The following is an 18,718-nucleotide window of genomic DNA, read 5'->3' on the forward strand; positions in this document are numbered from 1 at the left end:
TTCCAAAGTTGAATAAATGAAGAAAGGCATATATTTTCCCTATACAAGTAGCAAAAAGATGTATCACATTATTAAAATACTCTGGATCAGAGATAGTTTTTTTTTAATTTTTCACTTAGTTATAAGTTAAATTAAACTTGACAAGAAATTATATTCTTGTTTAATCCTTTATCCAAGTGTAAGCAAACATGGTTTGCTTGTGAAGAATCTTCATGACTAAGATAGTTGTATAAGGATGCTAATGACTTCAACAACAAAACTTGCAACAACTATCTCTGATCCAGAGTATTTTAATAATAAGATGATACACCTTTTCACTAATTGTATAGAGGAAATATATAACTTCTGCATACTTCAACCCTAGTATCTCTTCAGGGTCTTGCTCCCACTGATGAGACCTCAATAAAGGTCGAAACTAGTCAGAGTATGGCTCTTCCTATAATGCTTAGCATTATATATGTCTGAAAAGATGTGTGTGTTTTGCATTATACTAATGTGAAATCATTAGCCTCATTATACAGGAAGGCTTAGTGATGAAGACACTTGACATACGAACTTTTTTTGTGCACTTGGATAAAGGATTAAACAAGTTTAATTTAACTTATAACCAAGTGAAAATCTTTCAACAACTATCTCTGATTTACAGTATTTTAAAATGTGATACACCTTTTCGTTACTTGTATCGTGGAAATATATGCTTACTGTATTCATTCAAACCTCAGTATCTCTTCTAGGTTTGGCTCCTGCTGATGACATTTTAATAAGATTTGTCTTTGGTCTTGATTCTGGAGAGTAGAATTGTTCTGCTTAGCACCAGGCCTCTGCTTGTCACTCGGTAGAACTACCAATGACAATTTGATGAGTTTAGGACCATTTCAGTCGCTCAGTGGGATTTAGAGGGATCTTATAGATCACTCAGAGTTTTTGGAGAGAGGCACCTCCCCCCCTACACCTTAACAATACCTCAATAAGGTCAAAATCGATCTGGGTAGAGGCCTTTCCATAATGCCTAGCATTATATACGTCCAAAAGGATGCGTGCTTTGAATTTTGGGATACTAAGGAAATTAACATGAGGTATTATCCTCCTTATACAACTAGCTTAGTCATCAATACACACAAACTTTGTTTGCTTACACTCAGATAAAGGATTAAACAAGAATATAATATCTCGTCAAGTTTAATTTAACTTATAACTGAGTAAAAAAACTTTCAACAACTTATTTATTCTTTAATCTCTAGGATACATTCCAACTGTATTAGTCGCTGCTATTTAAAAATTACGCCATGAACTGCCGATATTTTCCCATCTAGCAAGTGATACCATGGTATTGAACATGATATTCTCTCAGTTGGTCATAATTTCCTGTTTTGAAGTTCAGCATGAATCTTTTCTAAAGAAATATTCATACACTTAGCTACTTCCAACATCAGTGTAGCATGATCACTGTCACCAACCTGGAGGCAGAACAGACACATGGCATTTTGCAAATCAGGACTGATCACAACTATTTGTTTTGTAATTGATTAGTAGCATTACTGGAAAGTGAGTTTATGGGGAGCAGGGATTTAGTCAACAATTCAAAAATATTACAGGTAGTACAAACTTTCAAGTCATAACAATTTTTTTTATATTTTGTTATGATAAAATCCATGATTTCATATGTAAGAATATGATGGCCTGTATAAAGTTTTTGCATATTTTTAACTATGCAAAACAGAATTTGATCTTTAAATATTATATAGCAAAAGTGTCTTCTAAGTTCTACTGAATTACTCTGTCTGAAAAGTTTGTTTTAATTGTATCTACTTTTCTTTTTTCCTTTCTTCTCTACAAGAAATTAAAATCTGAAATAAAAATTATAGTTTCTGTAAGTATACTCTTTCAAAATTATCTTTGAAAAAAAAAAAGTATGATTACAAAAAAGTTATGACACATAAGCATTCAGATATTTATTTTTTAACCAACAGGAATTTTTGATAATGGGTAGATGATAGCTAGATATTCAACTGTGAGCTACAGTATATACTACCTATTTCTTATAAAGATATCCTCAGTAAATTAAAGAAAAACAACATAAAAAAAATCAAGAGAAACGATTTAGACAAAAAAAAAAAAAAAACTAAGTTGATAGATTTTGGATTATATTTTGTTTTGAAATCATGCGAGAGAGAGAGAGAGAGAGAGAGATGAAAATTTATTTCACCGTGGAAAAAAAAAAAAAATATCATCATCATCATCATCATCAAATTCCTGCCATGTACCCTCAAGGGGTGTACAGGATATGACAGTACTACATGAAAAAATTACATCATTACCAACTTCCTATCTACAATTTTCCTCCAAATCAGTCTGTTACTTGTCAAGACTCCAACATTATCAGATCTTATATTTCTATCGTCTAAGGCACTTTGTACCGTATCAATCCACCTATATCTTGGTCTTCCTCTGGGTCGTTTTCCTGCCAACCTGGCAGAGAACACTTGTTTTGCTAATCTTTCCTCTCCCATTCTATTTAAGTGACCATACCATCTGAGATTAGCTCTGCTAACGAATTCCTGGATGCTGACAATGTCAAGTTCTTTCCTAATATCCTCATTTTTAATATGATATTGCCATTGATGCCATCTGTTCATGCCTCTAATCTTTCTCAGGACTCTCATATCTGTGGTCTCTAGTCTTTGGTCAAGTGTTTTACTTCTGACCCAGCTCTCAGATCCATAAGTTAAAATTGGTTTGAACACAGTCTTGTATACAGCTAATTTAGTGTTCCGACTAATTTCTTTCTTATTCCATATGAATTTATTCAATTGACTTCCCACGATACCAGCTTTGCTGATTCTGTTGTCTATTTCTATATTTAGTTTACCATCTTCAGTAAAAATTGTGCCTAAGTAGCTGAAATATTTTACTTGATCCACAGGTTCCCCATTCACAACACAGTTGACATTTTCAATGATTCTGCCTATTTTCATTGTCTTTGTCTTTTTATTGTTGACCTTCATACCATATTTATTACAACAGCTATTCAATTTAGTCAGAGAATCTTGCAGACTTGTAGCGGATTTATTTAGAAGTATAACATCATCCGCATAAAGCAAAGAGCTGACATTAACATCTCCAATTTTGATATCAGGTTTAATACCACATTCCTTCATAATGTGATCCATATAGATAATGAATAACAGAGGGGATAATGTACATCCTTGTCTCACACCAGATTTAACATTAAACCATCTTCCTGTACTTCCTTCAATTCTAACTGCTGACTCACAACTCAAATAAAGACTAAGTATTGCTTGATATAATGCCCCATTGACACCATATAACTGCAGCGTATTGAATAGCTTCTCTCTTGGCACCTTGTCATATGCCTTTTCCAAATCGACAAAACTTAAATACAGATCTTTGTTATATTCCCATGCTTTCTCGACTATTTGTCGTAAAGCGAAGATCTGATCCTGACAGCCTCTATTTGGCCTGAATCCAGCTTGTTCTTCACCAAGCTTTTCTTCCACAATTCTTCTCAACCGTTTCTCAAGTATACTTGCATAGATCTTGCCAGGAACACTCAGTAGGGAAATACCTCTGTAATTCTCACATTCAGTTTTATTTCCCTTTTTATATATGGGTACTATGAGAGCTCTACTCCAATCATCGGGAATTCGTCCCTCTGTCCAGGCTTTCTGAACTATGCAGTGCAGCCACTGTAAGACTCTTATACCACCATACTTCAGCATTTCTGGTCGAATATCATCTACTCCTGCTGCCTTTCCACATTTCAAGCCTTTGATGGCTTTTTCTACTTCAAGTATGGATATGTATTCCTGACTGCATGCCTGGTCAGTGTTTTTTATCACTGTGCTGTCATCACTGCTTGTTTCGTTTAGCAGTTTTTCAAAGTAATTACTCCATACTTCAAGGATATCTTTTTCTCCTGTTTTCATATCACCTTTATCATCTCTAACTCCTTTTACAGCACTCTTTCCTCCATTCCTAAGCTTCTTCAACAACCTCCAGAATATTTTGCCACCTTCTTGATATGTATTTTCTATAAAATAAAAAATGATGGTACAACATGACAAAAAATATATATATATAGAGTATATATCTTCCAGTGGCTACTGGGGGGGGGGGACCCTGACTACCATCTGTTGGATATCAAGGCAGCTCTGAATATATTGAATAAAGAGCCGTGGACCAGTGGTTTGGGGACTGGCGATCCCATGAAAATATTGCCATTCAGAATGATTAGGCCATCTATTCACCAACCCACAGTGAGCCAGGTTGATGAGTTTATGGCCTAATCTTCCAAGATGAATAAAACAGAAATAAAATGGCCCTCATTCCCCAGAGAACAGGCAGGCTTTTGAAGTGCTTTAGTACAATGGACCATATTCAAGTTGTACAACAGATTATTGAATATCAGTTAATGAATGAATATCATTAACCATTATGTCTTGGTTTTATTGATTATGAGAAAGCCTTTGATTCAGTAAAAACTTGTGCAATACTTAAAGCATTACAAAACCAACAAGAGGAGGAGCCATATGTCAGGACCATCAAATCAGCATACACCAATGCCACAGCAGCAATTCATTTCAGTGAAAAAATCTATATAGAGGCTAATGACTTCATATCACTTCACTTAGTATGTATCCCATAATGCAAAGCACACCCCTTTTTTGGGCATGCATAATGCAATGCATAATGGGAATGATCTGGTTCCTACTGATGAGACCTCAATAAAGGTCGAAACCAGTCTGGGTAATGACCCTTCCCATTATGCATTTCATTATACATGCAAATTTCCATTATACATGCCAAAAAGGGGGTGTGCCTTACATTATGGGATACATACAAAGGCAAGTGAAGTCATTAGCCTCTATATACAAGTAGCTCAGACATGAATATATTTCACTCACAAAACTTTGTTTTGTTTACTTGGGAAAAGGATTAAAACCAAGTATAAAATTTCATGGTATCTTTAACATAATAAACGCAAGGTAAAAACTTTCTCATCTTTCTCTCATCCAGAGGTTTTTTTATTAATAAGTCAAGCACCTTTTGTCTACTTGTATATGAGATTATTATTATTATTATTTCGGACTACTCCAGGGAGTCCTTAGACTCATCGAGGGAGGCCCTAAACTCAATGTCCACACAACTATTTCACATTCTCACAGTATCTATCATACCTTGCCTTGAACTCGCTCAATGTCATAGCACCCACAACAGACTCTGGCAGCTTATTCCACTCATTTACCACTCTAATAGTAAAGAACCCAGCTTTAACACCCCTGCTAACCACTCTCTTGCCCAGCTTCCATAGGTGTCCCCTAGTTCTCCCACGACTAGTCCTGATCTCAAAATTATCCTCTGAATTAATCTTATAGAATCCTTTTAGCAATTTGAATGTCTCAATCATATCTCCCCTTTTTAGTCTATCAACTAGTTTCTGCAACCCACAAATCTTCAACCTGTTCTCATAAGGTTCATTCCATAGACCTGCTATCATCTTAGTCACTCGCCTCTGGATCCTTTCCACCTCTTCCCCATCAAGAAGGAACCGAGGTGACCAAATCTGGGCACAGTAGTCGAGATGAGGTCTTATCAGGGCTCGGTACAGAGGTACAATAACTTGCTTGTCTCTGCTCGTCAAGGTATTTTTCAACAGCCAAGTGAGTTGATGAGCTGTTTTAGCTACTTTTGCAATGTGCCCCCTAAACTTCATCTCCCTATCCACCAACACTCCCAAGTCCCTGGCCTCATCAATCTCTTGGAGTAGAGTTCCACCAATGTGGTATACTGCTGCTAATCTTTTCACCCCAAAATGCATAACCTTACATTTTGTCACATTAAATTGACATCCATTCTCCGTAGCCCAGAACTCCAATCTATCTAAGTCATCCTGCAAGACTTTGACATCTTCTGCATTCACTATCGCCCTACCCAACTTTGCATCATCAGTGAACAAATGAACTGTTCCACTTAGATCCTTCCCGATATCGTTAATGAACAGATTAAACAGCAGTGGTCCAAGAACAGAACCCTGCGGCACACCACTGGTCACAGGCTGTCTTTTGGACTCCACTACTGAATAAACTACTCTTTGATATCTCTCCATCAACCACCCACCTATCCATCTCACCAACCCTATATCCATTCCCATATGTTGTAGCTTACGGATTAGAATTCCATGTGGTATCCTGTCAAAACGCTTTTGCCAGGTCCAGCAGTATCACCGTAAACCCATTTCCCTTATCCAGTTCTGCTGTCACTTTGTTATAAAACTTGAGCAAGTTACTGAGGCATGATCTACCCTTCACAAAGCCATGCTGTCCCCTGTACAGTATCTCATTTTCATCAATCCATTCCTGTATTTTTCCCTTGACTACTTTCTCCAAGACCTTGACAATGACTCCTGATATGCTGATCGGTCGGTAATTTGCCACCATAGGCTTGGATCCTCCTTTATGCAGAGAAACTATTTTCCCCTCTTTCCATGCCTTCGTGACTAAACCAGACCCAAGACTCAGATTAAACAACACGGTCAAGGGCACTGATAATTCCTTAGCTGTTTCACGCAAGACCCGTGCCGGTATACCATCCAATCCCACAGATGTATTCACATTAAGGTTCTGTAATAGACTATTCACCTCGACTTCATTTATCACAATTCCTGTATAAACTAATGGTTCCTTCATTTTTTCAATGTCACCACCTGGTTGATATACTTTTGCAAAGTGCACGCTCAGTAACTCCACTATATCGACTGGTTCAGTGACCTCCTTACCATCGTCATTCCTTAAAATCATTTTGCCATGTACAGTTTTTTTCTTGCTTGCAGCATATTGAAAGAACTGTTTGGGATTCTCTTTTGCTTGCATAGCCAGTTTCCTTTCATAATCGGCTTTTGCTGTTTTTACCATACTCGTTACCCTTCTGGCCTGCACTTTATACCGTTTGTGTGCCTGCAGGTCACCCCTTTCTTTAAATTCCCTCCACAGTTGTTTCTTTTTTTGCAGCTCAAGCTTAATGGTGTTATTCATCCATTTAACCCCTACTTGTTTTACTATTCGGACCTTAGGTATACAATCAGCCATAACCTCCTGTAAATGCTCCTTGACCACTTCCCATGCACTATCGACATCCAGCCCTTGCAGTTGTACATGCCATGGCACTGATCCAAGCAATCTCCTAAGCTTGTCAAACTTGCCAGCATGGTAATTCCACATATACCCTCTCTTAGTCAAAATTTCCACACCTTTAGCCACCTCCCAAGACCTTATGATCACTCTCACCAATAGGTGGCAATATGGTCATATTCATTACAGTCAAATTCTCAGATGCTATTACCAGGTCAAGCACTCTCACACCCCTAGTATTTTCAATTACATGCTGTCTCAGATAGTTATCCCTTAATAATTGAATAAAATCCTCCTCACATGTGTCCTCTCCTCCATCCAATCAGAAATCCCCCATAATAATCACCCTCCTCCCACTCATTTCATCAATTTGAGTATGCATACTATCTCCATCATCTATTCCATCACCTGGTCTATAGCAGCACCCAACTGTATATTTTATTCTGCCAGTCTCAATCTCACACCAAATAGCCTCAAATGAGTTCCTTTCACTATCCTGCAATACAACTTCAATTCTCCTTGGCTGCAGTTTATCAGCTATCATCAATAACACCCCTCCCCCATTTTATTCTCTCTGTCCCTCCTAAACACACTATAATCTACACATTCTATCCCATTAACTATATCATCTTCCGTCAGCCATGTTTCACTAATGCCAATAACCTGTGGCCAGGAAGAGCCAATCAAGGCCAAAAATTCTTCCTTCTTGTTCCTAATACTCCTGGCATTAGTATACATGAAATGTAGTGATCCCTTTGTCTCACCCCTATCTTGATGCGTTATTCTAAATGTCCCATTCCCATTTTTTGTCCTTAGTGCTGGCTCGGTTACATTATATTCATTTTTACACTCAACTGTCTCACTGAAGTTTGCATATCCACTCCCCCCCCCCTCCTTGGTAGTTCTAGTTTCCCTGGTTCTGCACATCCATTTTCACTTCATTGAGCAACACTTTTTCCGCCTCCGCACACCAAGTCCATTCAAATGCAGGCCATCCATCTTGTATAAGTCCTTTCGCCCATCAAACTCATTCCACACATCCACAAATTCCACACCACACCGTCTGCATAACCTGCACATAATGTCATTTGTGATTATGGCCCTCCTTCTAAACTCCTCTCTGTCATACCGCGCAACAGACTCACCATTTTAACTCTGTCACTCTTTTCTTTCGCTACCTTTAACAATACTTTCAAGTCCTCTCTCTCTCAGATATATATTACTTCTGCATTACTTCAACCTTGGTATCTCTCTCCCAGGTCTGGCTTCCGCCGATGAGACTTCAATAAAGGTTGAAACCAGTGTGGGTAGTGACCATTCCAATTATGCATTGCATTATACATGCCTGAAAGGGGGTGTGCTTTGCATTATGGGATACATACTAAAGCAAGCAATGTGAAGTCATTAGCCACTATATACAGGGAGCTCAGACATGAATATATTCCACATGCAAAACTTTGTTTTGCTTACTTGGGAAAAGGATTAAAACCAAGTATAAAATTTCTTGGTATCTTTAACACACACACACATACATATATATATATATATATATATATATATTTTTTTTTTTTTTTTATTATTAAACTTGATAAAATATACATTGGAAGAGAGGCAACAAAAAAGGACTATTTACATATTATAAGAATGTACATTACAGAGAAAAAAGGATTTTCTTTTTAGATATACAATAGAAATGAGGGAAATGATACATTAATGGTATACAGGATTTGTCTTTTCAGTAAGAGTCAATATTACAGTTCAGTATCACTTTTAGTTATTTTTCAGCTGAAGTGTATCATCGTCGGCAATCCAGAAAGGAGTACCAGTTGGATTCCACTCCTCTATGAATTTTGCTACAGTTCTCGTTTCTTTGTAATAATCAAATTCCAGTGAAAGCCTGCTTTGTAATTTCCGATGTAGGCTACATGAGGATTTGTTCTGATTCAGTGAGAGATGGGTGCTGGTTATTTCTTGTGTGCTTAAGGTAGAAACTGTAAATGACGGCCTTGGTGCAGATGATGAGGAAATTGCATATTCTGTGTTTGTTTTCTTCTGTATGGACTAAATTCCAGTAGTTTTCTTGGCTGTGTGCATAATTACAGGTGCTAGAGGCTATATTCAGGGCATAGGTGATCATCACTTTGTTTGCAGGACAAGCTAGATATGTGTGTTCCAAGGTGCCTGAAACTTTGCAGAATAAACCCTGATCTGATTCTCTAAGCTGAAATTTGTAAAGCTTTGTAGGAGTTGGCAAGATGTTATGCCATAGCCTCCACTGTATGTCGGAATCTGGTTTGGCACACCTCGATTTATATGGAAGATCCCACTGAAAACTGGGTGGCATGTGCAGCTTAGTAGATGAGAGAGTTAAGGATGAATATACGAAGGGTGAAGTTGGAGGCACTGATATGAGAAAGTGGTAATTTTCTTGTAATTGGAGGGAAGAATTGGAAGTGAGGCTTCAGATGATACAAGATGAAAGGTAGGCTCCCTGCAGTTTCTAGAGGAATATGGATTCCCTCAGGTGTAGCGATATCTGGGAAGGCTTTTATAATAGCAGCTTGCATCCATTGATATTGCTTTCAATTTTTGCATTTTTCAATGGTAGGCATGTGAGTGTTTTCCACTTGTGTCTGGGTCAGGAGGTCCCCTATGATTCTTATTCCTGTCCAGTTCCATGTAGGGGAAGGGAGGACTGGCCAGTTGTGAGACGTGTTATGTTTCTGTTCAAAAACAGTGGTTCTGTTAGTATAGCTGCCTCTGTTGATCCTGTCAGTGTGTGATGAAGTTCTGTATTTTTCCACCATTGTAGAGTATCTTTGTAAAAATGAGGTAGTTTAGGAGGTGGTGGCAAAGAACTGGCCATTCAGAGGATTGTAGAAAGTGTAAGTCCTCTGGTGGATAATTTCATGATGTAATCGAAGGTGGTTACATAAGCATGATTGGACTGAAGTGACTTTAGGAGAAAGATTATCCTGAAGGATGTGATCTTGTTTTCAAGAGAAATCAGGCCTTGACCTCCCTTACTGAGTGGCTTGCAGAGTTCAGAGTATGTTATCCAGTTCGTATTATTCCAGAGGAAATGTTTCATTGTCTTTTGAATGTGATGGAGAAAGTCTTCAGGGGGGTGTTATTACTTTGAGGGTATGCCACAGCATACTCACAGCCATCTGGTTGATTATTAGGACTCTTCCTCTAAGTGAAGACATTGAACGAATGCTGTTCCATTTTCCTAGCACTTGTTTAAATCAGTTGTGCAGCTGTGTCCAGTTCAGTGCATTATATATTTTGGTGTTGCCAAGGTGTACACCTAAGTATGTTTGTCCTTCATTTGACCAGGTACATTCAATTGGAGAATCAGTTCTGGCCGTCCATCAGCCTGACCACAAACCAGTGGTTTTTGCAGAGTTTAACTTGGCCCCTGAGGCTGGTACATATAGTCTGTGTGCTTCATTGGTTAGTCTCATTTCTTCTTCATTACGGATTATTACTGTGACGTCATCGCATATACTGATAGGCTTATTTTTTTATGTGGTTCTGTTATGCTGGTTCCTTTGGAGATCATGATGTCGTGTACTCTTTTTAAGAAAGGTTCCATGGCGAGTGTGTATAATGGTCCAGAGAGAGACGACATCCTTGCTTGATTCCTCGAGAGTATGGCAAAGTGTGGGTGAGCCTGTTGTTAATTTTTAAACAGAAGAGTGCATCTCTGCATAGCAATTGCAATGATGAGAGAGCCATAGCAGAATGCTTTTAGGGCTTCATAAAGGTACTAATCGTGCTCTACCCTGTCGAAAGCCTTCTCCTGATCAAGGCTGATAAGTGCAAGGCTTTCAATTTGGCTGTTTGTGATGTGGATGAGATCTCTTATTAAATGAGGTTATCATGTATTGATCTTCCAGGAAGAGAATAAGTTTGATGTCAGCCAATAACTTCAGGCAGTGTTGGCTTTAGTCGGTTTGCAATAATTTTGGAAATGATTTTGCAATCTGTATTGATTAGTGAGATTAGATGCCAGTTTTGGATGTCTGTGTGGTCTCCCTTCTTTGGTATCAATCATGCTGCTGAGGTTGTGACAGATTCTGGGAGCCCATTGAGGTAGGCTTCTTGCAATGTTTTATGGAGAAGTGGTCTGAGTTGAATTCCAAAAGACTTGGAAAAACTCTGTTGTGAAACCATCAAGGTCAGGAGATTTATTCTTTGGCAAGTATCTGCATGCAGTTTTCAGTTCATCTAGAGTGATTGGGTTTTCTAAGTGATTTTACTTGGATCTTCTGTGATGCTGCCATCTTGAAGTCTAATAGTGGAGATGCAGTTTGCTGCCCGATATTTTTTTTCCAAAGAGAAAAAATATTTTGTGGGTGCATCTGAAAGATTTATTTGTGTATACTGCGATCTAAGTAAGGCATCCTTTGCAGATACTTGTAAGTGTCTTTGCATGACTTGGAGGGTTGAATGAATGATATTCAAGGCTTTCTTCTGATAGATAATGGAACTGTTCTTTGAGTTGTCAGATGCTAATGTTTTACTGTTGATTCTTTTGGTGACTGTAGATCTGCATGAAGGATTTTATTCGTGATTTTAGGTGTAGCCACCATGTTTTCATTAGTTCTGTATTCCCTTTCAAGTGAATGAGGTTAGTTATTAAAGCCTGAGTTTTTATTATATAATCTGAATCTTTTAGGAGGGTATTGTTGAAGATCCAGTAGGCACTTCCTGATTTGGATGCTTCCAAAAGTTGCAGCTTTATGAAGCAATGATCTGAGATGTAGGAAGGAATATGTAAGATGTTTCTATATTGAAAGGAACAGTGTGTTTGGAGATGTAGTATCTGTCCAGTTGTGCTGGGTAGAGAGGCCTATTAGTTGCTGTGATTGCTGAACTCCATGTATAGGACATCTTATCTGGATGCTGATGCCGTAAGACATCAATCAGTTCATTATGGTTGACCAGTGTTTGAAGTTTGTTGATTAATGAGCTACAATGTTCAGCACATTGAAGTATGTCTTTTTCTTGGTCAAGACTGCAGTTAAAGTCTCTAGCTATTATGATATGTTCTTGGCCAATACTAGAAAGATGGTTTTGAAAGAAGTCCAAGATTTGTGATGTCAAAACATCCTGCTGTGGTATGTAGATATTGAAAACATGCAGGGGATTGGGTACTTTTATGTGAGCATACAAGGCATATCCTAGTATATCTACAATCATTTTAAGTTTGTAGGGGGATTGATGATGTACACCTAAGCTAACTCCTGCTCCATGGTGTTGTTGGGTTGCAGAGTGATGTAGGTCAAAAGGCCACTCTGCCCATTTTCTAGATGAATTGGATGAGGAGTTGATATTTGTTTCTTGCAGAAGTATTAGGTCTATATGGTATTTCTGTACCTGGTCAAGGACTATTCAATTGTGTAAAGCAGAGGCACATTCTCTTGCATTGAGAGAAAAAAGGCTCAATGACATTATGCTTATGAAAGTTTGATTGCAAGTTGAATTTAATATTGCTCCTGGTATTGTGCTTGTAGCCCATTAATTAGGTAGTAGATTTGCTTGCTCCTGTTAACCTCTGCTCTTTTTACATTTCAATTTAGAGTGTAGAGCCTGAAATTCAGATATTAGTTCTGGAATTTTTTGTGGTGTATTTAAGGGCTATAGTTAATTTGTGAGGAGAGCCTCACACTTTTTTGTATGAAGGATGACAGCTGCTTGATGGTTAGGGGACTGTCAGTGCGGGGAAGTTCCCTCTCAGCTTCTTCCTCTTCTAAGTCGTCATGTGGGAGTACGGTTTCCTCATCATCTGGGAACTCTGTTCCTCCTTTGCTGGCTGCAGGTGATGAAAGGCCATTCTGAGTATTTTTCTTCTATCAAACAAGGTTTTGAATTAGTTGGAACCTGGGTTGGTGATTCTGGTTGTTGTGTCCGGGGATTGCCTATAATTAGTTCATCCTGGTCATCTCTATTAGGAGGATCCATGTTTTCATGCTGTTTGTTAAGTGTTGCGTGATGTGAGACTTCGTGATCAGAGCTTTGGATCTCATTGCTCGGTAGGCATTCCAGAGCAATGTGAACCTTGTCTTTTCCAGTTTGGGATTTTCTTGGCTCTGAAATTCATGATAGGGAGAGGATTTTCGATTTACGAATAGGGGATTGCCTATAATTAATTCATCTTGGTCATCTCTATTAGGAGGGTCCATGTTTTCATGCTGTTTGTTAAGTGTTGCATGATGTTTGCAACACTTAAGATGCAAACACTAGCCAATTCGTGATCAGAGCTTTGGATCTCATTGCTCGGTAGGCATTCCAGAGCAATGTGAATCTTGTCTTTTCCAGTTTGGGAATTTCTTGGCTCTGAAATTCATGATAGGGAGAGGATTTCGATTTACTTTTTCCTATGCTTTGATTTTCTTCATGTATGATGTTGTTCTGTTCAACTGGTTTGCTATTCTGGACTGGGATATTTGTTGATGAATTGTTGGAAATATAGGGACATTGTTTCCTAATGTGACCCCTCTTCATGACAGAAGAAGCACTGTGATAAGAAAGAAAAGTAGAAAGTAATAATTAGATAAGTACCAGATTGACATAATAGGGGTGAATGAAACAAAAAAAAAAAGACAAAAACTGGTGAGATCTTTCTGAGCAATAAATACAAAATGTTATATTCAGGCAATGACAATCAAGGAAAAGAAGAAGTAGCCATAGTATTCAACACTAAATACGAGGCTAATCTTGAATGGCAGGCAGTCTCAAGTAGAGTGATGTGGGCAAATATCAGAATGGGGAACTGGACAATGAGACTTATTTGTGCCTATGGTCCCACAGAAGGTTCTACTAAAGTAGAAGTGGAGGAATTTTTTTGAGGCTTTAGAGAAAGCAATTGACACAATGAAAAAGGAAAAGTTGGCCCTTGTTGGGGATCTAAATTGCTTATAATTAGTGATAGTCTTGGGATGACTGTGTCTGATTGACTATCGGTGGGCAGTTCAATCTCCACCAATAGTCAATCAGAAATAGCTATCTCAGTCTCTAAAAGTTAGATAAAATGGCTAAAATGGCCTCATCTGCTTCATATAAGAGAATAAAAGGCATTAGCTGATGATGATAATGAGATGAAGTTGCCTACGGGACTCAAGTCCTACCATCCGAAATGATCTAATTTTGATAACACTTAAGCATTAACCCTTTCATTATTTGCGTTATTTCTTTATTATCTCTTTTTGGATGAAATTAATACTTTTAGTAATGTAACCTAGCATCACTATAGTAGTGTTTTGTCTTTTGTATGTATTGTGTGTGTGTGTGTGTGTATATATATATATGTATATATATATATATATCTGTGTGTGTGTGTGTGTGTGTGTGTGTGTGTGTGTGTGTGTGTGTGTGTGTGTGTGTGTGTGTGTGTGTGTGTGTTGCTTGGAATTTAACCATGTGGAATGGCTTATGTGTTCATCACACATGTTGATTGGATTTTAACAGTATAGATGCAAACACAGATTGATAAGAAAATAACTATTTATTAACTAAAACGCTAATATTTCGCTGGTATTATATCCAGCATGTTCAGAGCATACATACAAAATTTGTTTTCAGTAGCGAGACAACCGGAATCCGGTGTAACAGTAGGACTAGTATGGGTAATTGTAGCATGCAACACAAAGACTAAAGTCCTAATTAGGCACCATCTAAGTTTAAAAAAAAAAAAAAAAACAGATATTAATTTGGTCTTAGGATGACTGTTTTCCAAATCTTTGTTAGATTTATACAGCCATACTTGTTGAGGTTTGGAGTATGCTTCAAGGCTTCTGTTGATTCCAGGAACAACCTCTATGACTTGTACGGAGACTTGACTTTGTGCAGTACTTTTGTTTTTTTCCAATTGATCCTGTGTGCAGGTGTCCAAAGCATGGTCTGCCAGACTCGACTTGCCATAGCGAAAGCATTGGATTTATTTTTTGTGTTCACTGAGGCAGATGTCCACAGTTCTTCCTGTCTGTCCATAGTAAGCTCGATGACATGAACAGGGCACTTCATGGACTCCTGGATGAGATAAAGGAGAGAATTTGTCCTTAGGTGAACGGATGAGTTGCCAATTTCACATAAGGTTTAAATACAGCACATAGTTGGTGTTTGTTAAGCACCCTAGATATCTTTTCAGATGTGCTTTTAATGTATGGGATGGTGATAGTTTTGTTGTAGTCTTCTGTGGTAGATAGTGTGTGTGTGTGGGGGGGGGGGGATTTTTTAGGGAGTATTTAATATTTTATCTATCTTATGAGAATTATAACCATTGATCAGGAAGGTGTGATGCAGATGAGAAAGTTCAGCAGTGAGAGCAATGTCATTGGAACAAATTGCTCTAGCTCTATGGGTTAGTGTTTTTAAGATACCATATTGTTTCAGAAGGGTGATGGTGTGATTGTCTGTGTAAATATCTCCCTGTATGTGTGGGAAGACGTGTGATAAGTGTGTCCAGGAAGGGCAGACAGTCATTGGCTTCTAGTTCCATTGTAAAGTGGATTTTAGGGTGCTGGCTATTCAGATGCACTAAAAATGTATTCAATGTGTCTGGGCATGTGGCCAAATAGCAACCACATCATCAACATAGCATAGCCAGAATCTAGATTTGAAAGTGGCTGTGTTGATAGCTAGCTTTTCCACATGCTCTATGTAGAAGTTGGCTGTGGAGGGGGGGTAGGATTCCATAGCTGTCCCATCTAATTGTTTGTATATTTTCCCTTTCCATGTAAAATAACCTGCCTATACTGTGAATTTAAATAGCTGAAATATATCAGGGGGAAATTGTGAATTTAGTAAGTTAAGAGTTTCAGTTAATGGTACATTCGTGAATAATGAGGTGATATCAAAACTCACCATTAAGTCTGAACTTTTTAAGGTGTGGTTTTCTAAAATACTTTTTAGGTGGGTAGAATTTTTAACAAAAGAGGGAAAATTGTTTGTGAAAGTGGCTAGTAGTTTGGCTAAATGTTTAGCAAGTTTATATGTGGGACTGTTATATGTTTATATGTGGGACTGTACATATATTATATATATATGATGATGAGCTCAATTTTCTTCTTCTTCAGCTTTTCCCACTTAAGTAGGGTCGCTATTTCTGGTAAGTCTCCTCCACAAACTCCTGTCTTGGGCTGTAGCCACATCCAAGTTCTTCATCCTCAAGTCGTCCTCCTCCACCATCTCCCTCCATCTCTTCTTTGGCCGTTCGCGCTTCCTCCTCCCCTGCACATCCATCTGCATGACCTTTCTTCCCACACACTCTTCCTCCCTCCTCATCACATGACCAAACCATCTCAACCTTGCCTCCTCATCCTCCTAAGTTTGTAACTTTCGCCATTCCCCCTTACATAGTCATTTCTCAGACGATCCTTTCTGGTCACACTGCACATCCACCTAAGCATTCTCATCTCTGCTACCTCTGTCCTGCTGATGTTATTTTTCCTCAGGGCCACAGTTTCCATAGCATACGTCATAGCTGGTCTCACTACTGTCCTGTAGATTTTGCCTTTTAGATTGATCGGCACCCTCTTATCGCATAGCACTCCAGCCATCTCTCTACAGTTCCTCCATCCTGCTTGTGTCCTGAATCCCACTTCCTTCTCAGACTCACCATCCTCTTTCATTGTTGAACCTAAGTATCTAAAGTCTCTAACCTTCCTGATGACATTTCCTTCCAGCTTCAGATCTGTCTCCTGGCTGCCATCCACTTTGCAACACATATACTTTTCTTACTTCTGCTCAGTCTCATACCTCTCTCTACTACTTTCCTCCAACTTTCCAGTTTAGCTGCCACTTCTTCTTTTGATTCTGCACACAGCACGATGTCATCTGCATACAACATAGTCCAAGGTGCGTCTTCTCTCACCTCCTCTGTCACTACCTCCATCACAATATTAAATAGGAACGGACTTAATGCTGACCCTTGATGATGAGCTCAATAGATGGGTCAAAATGTAAAGGAATAGTTAAATTTAAAAACTGTTGTTTAACCTGAAAAAAGCAAATCTATTTTGGTAATGGAGTTGCTTCTCTATCTAAGCCTAGGCTGAGATTTAAATTAAATGAAATTTATTCTATTACAGAAGGTTAGCTAGCAAAGGTTGGTCAATTGGTAGAGCCTCTGCTACTAATGGCTCACAAAAAGTTAAGCAAGTTTGAGCACGGTTAGTAGTTGGAAGGAGTTCAATCGTTCGATGCTGTTGGCACACTCTCCCTCGATGAGTCTTTGGACTCCCTGGAGGTGTCACACAATAATAATAATTAATTTGATATAGCTATGTATTTTTTTTGTTTGTTTGTTTTATTTTTAGGTAAGGATGACATAGAACTTGGTATGGTACTTGATTGAGCAGAGATAGTATATAATTTGATGAAGAATCAAATAGCTAAAAAATGAAGAAAAACATGAAGAAAACCAAGAATGAAAAATATATAAATTAAGCAAAGTATGAATTTAAAATTTCAAAGAACTGAAAGAAAGTACAGAACAAAAAAAAGAAACAAAAACCTACTTTTCATATGGGAAGCCAGCAACATAGTGGAGTGATGGTCATTTTGTTTAAAACGTCATCAGATTTAGGAGGTGCGAAAACTAATTGTGAGTTTGCTACTTGGTTTTATGACACAATGTATTAAAAAGAGTTAGGTTGGTTCAAGAATTGCAAGAAGTAATTTATTTTGTTTAATTGCCATCAAGAAAAGAGTAGTAGGCTCTTTCTGTATTTATAGCATACTGAGTGATTCTTATTGCTAGAGATTCAGTGTACCATGTAAAAACAAAGTTTTATACTAACCATCATTAATGCAGCAGCTATTTTGCCATCTCTGTAAAAGAAATCTTTCGGAAATGTTCTTTTGGGAGGCCTACTATACCCATATCCTGGAGGATCCAAAGCTACTATAGTGAATTTATTCCTATTAATTTTCTCCAACTGTGGAGTGAAATCTGTTCTACTGGAGCCTAGAATATAATTCAATACTTAAATTATTATTATTATTATTATTTTCCAAGACCTCATGGAGCCAAAGACTCATCTGGGAGGTCCTTTTATCACACACACACACACACACACACACACACACACACACACACACACACACACACACACACACACACATCTCATCATACTGTGTCTTAAACACACTCAAACCCCTTGCAGACACCAACACAAGCCATTCCAATCATTCACAACTGTGCACGAAAAAACCTGCCTCTCACTCCCCTACTCAGACCCTCTTTATACAGTTTCCAGGGATGACCTCTGGTTCTCCCCTGATCTCCCACTATTCTCTGCAGAACTTCTCCACCATTGATCTTATAACAACCCCTTACCAACTTGTAGGATCTCTATCATATCTCCCCTCTTATTTCTCTCCACCAGACTCTGCAAATTACTTCTCAATCTTCTCAATCTTTACTCATACTCAACATTCCAGAGATAAGAAACTACCTTAGTCAGTCACCTTTGGACCCTTTCCAACATCTCTTCATCCTTCTGAAAACCCGCTGACCAAATCTGGGCACAATAGTCCATGTGTGGCCTAATCAAAGCCTA

The 18,718-nt window shown here is 38.2% G+C and overlaps 1 protein-coding gene across 2 annotated transcripts in view; it reads right to left on the reverse strand.

Moving 5' to 3' along the window:
- LOC150100950 (serine hydrolase BPHL) overlaps positions 1-18,718 on the reverse strand; it is a 139,543-nt gene that overhangs the window by 37,981 nt on the left and 82,844 nt on the right. For both annotated transcript variants that reach the window (XM_090401555.1, XM_090401554.1), the window contains one exon: positions 17,957-18,123. In XM_090401555.1, the coding sequence (XP_090257681.1) occupies positions 17,957-18,123 (167 nt within the window). The remainder of the gene's footprint in view (positions 1-17,956; positions 18,124-18,718) is intronic.

This window comes from Typopeltis vanoorti, chromosome 12 (assembly GCF_054136105.1).
Source record: "Typopeltis vanoorti isolate ZY-2024b chromosome 12, IOZ_Tvanoo_1.0, whole genome shotgun sequence".
NCBI classification, from domain to species: domain Eukaryota; kingdom Metazoa; phylum Arthropoda; class Arachnida; order Uropygi; family Thelyphonidae; genus Typopeltis; species Typopeltis vanoorti.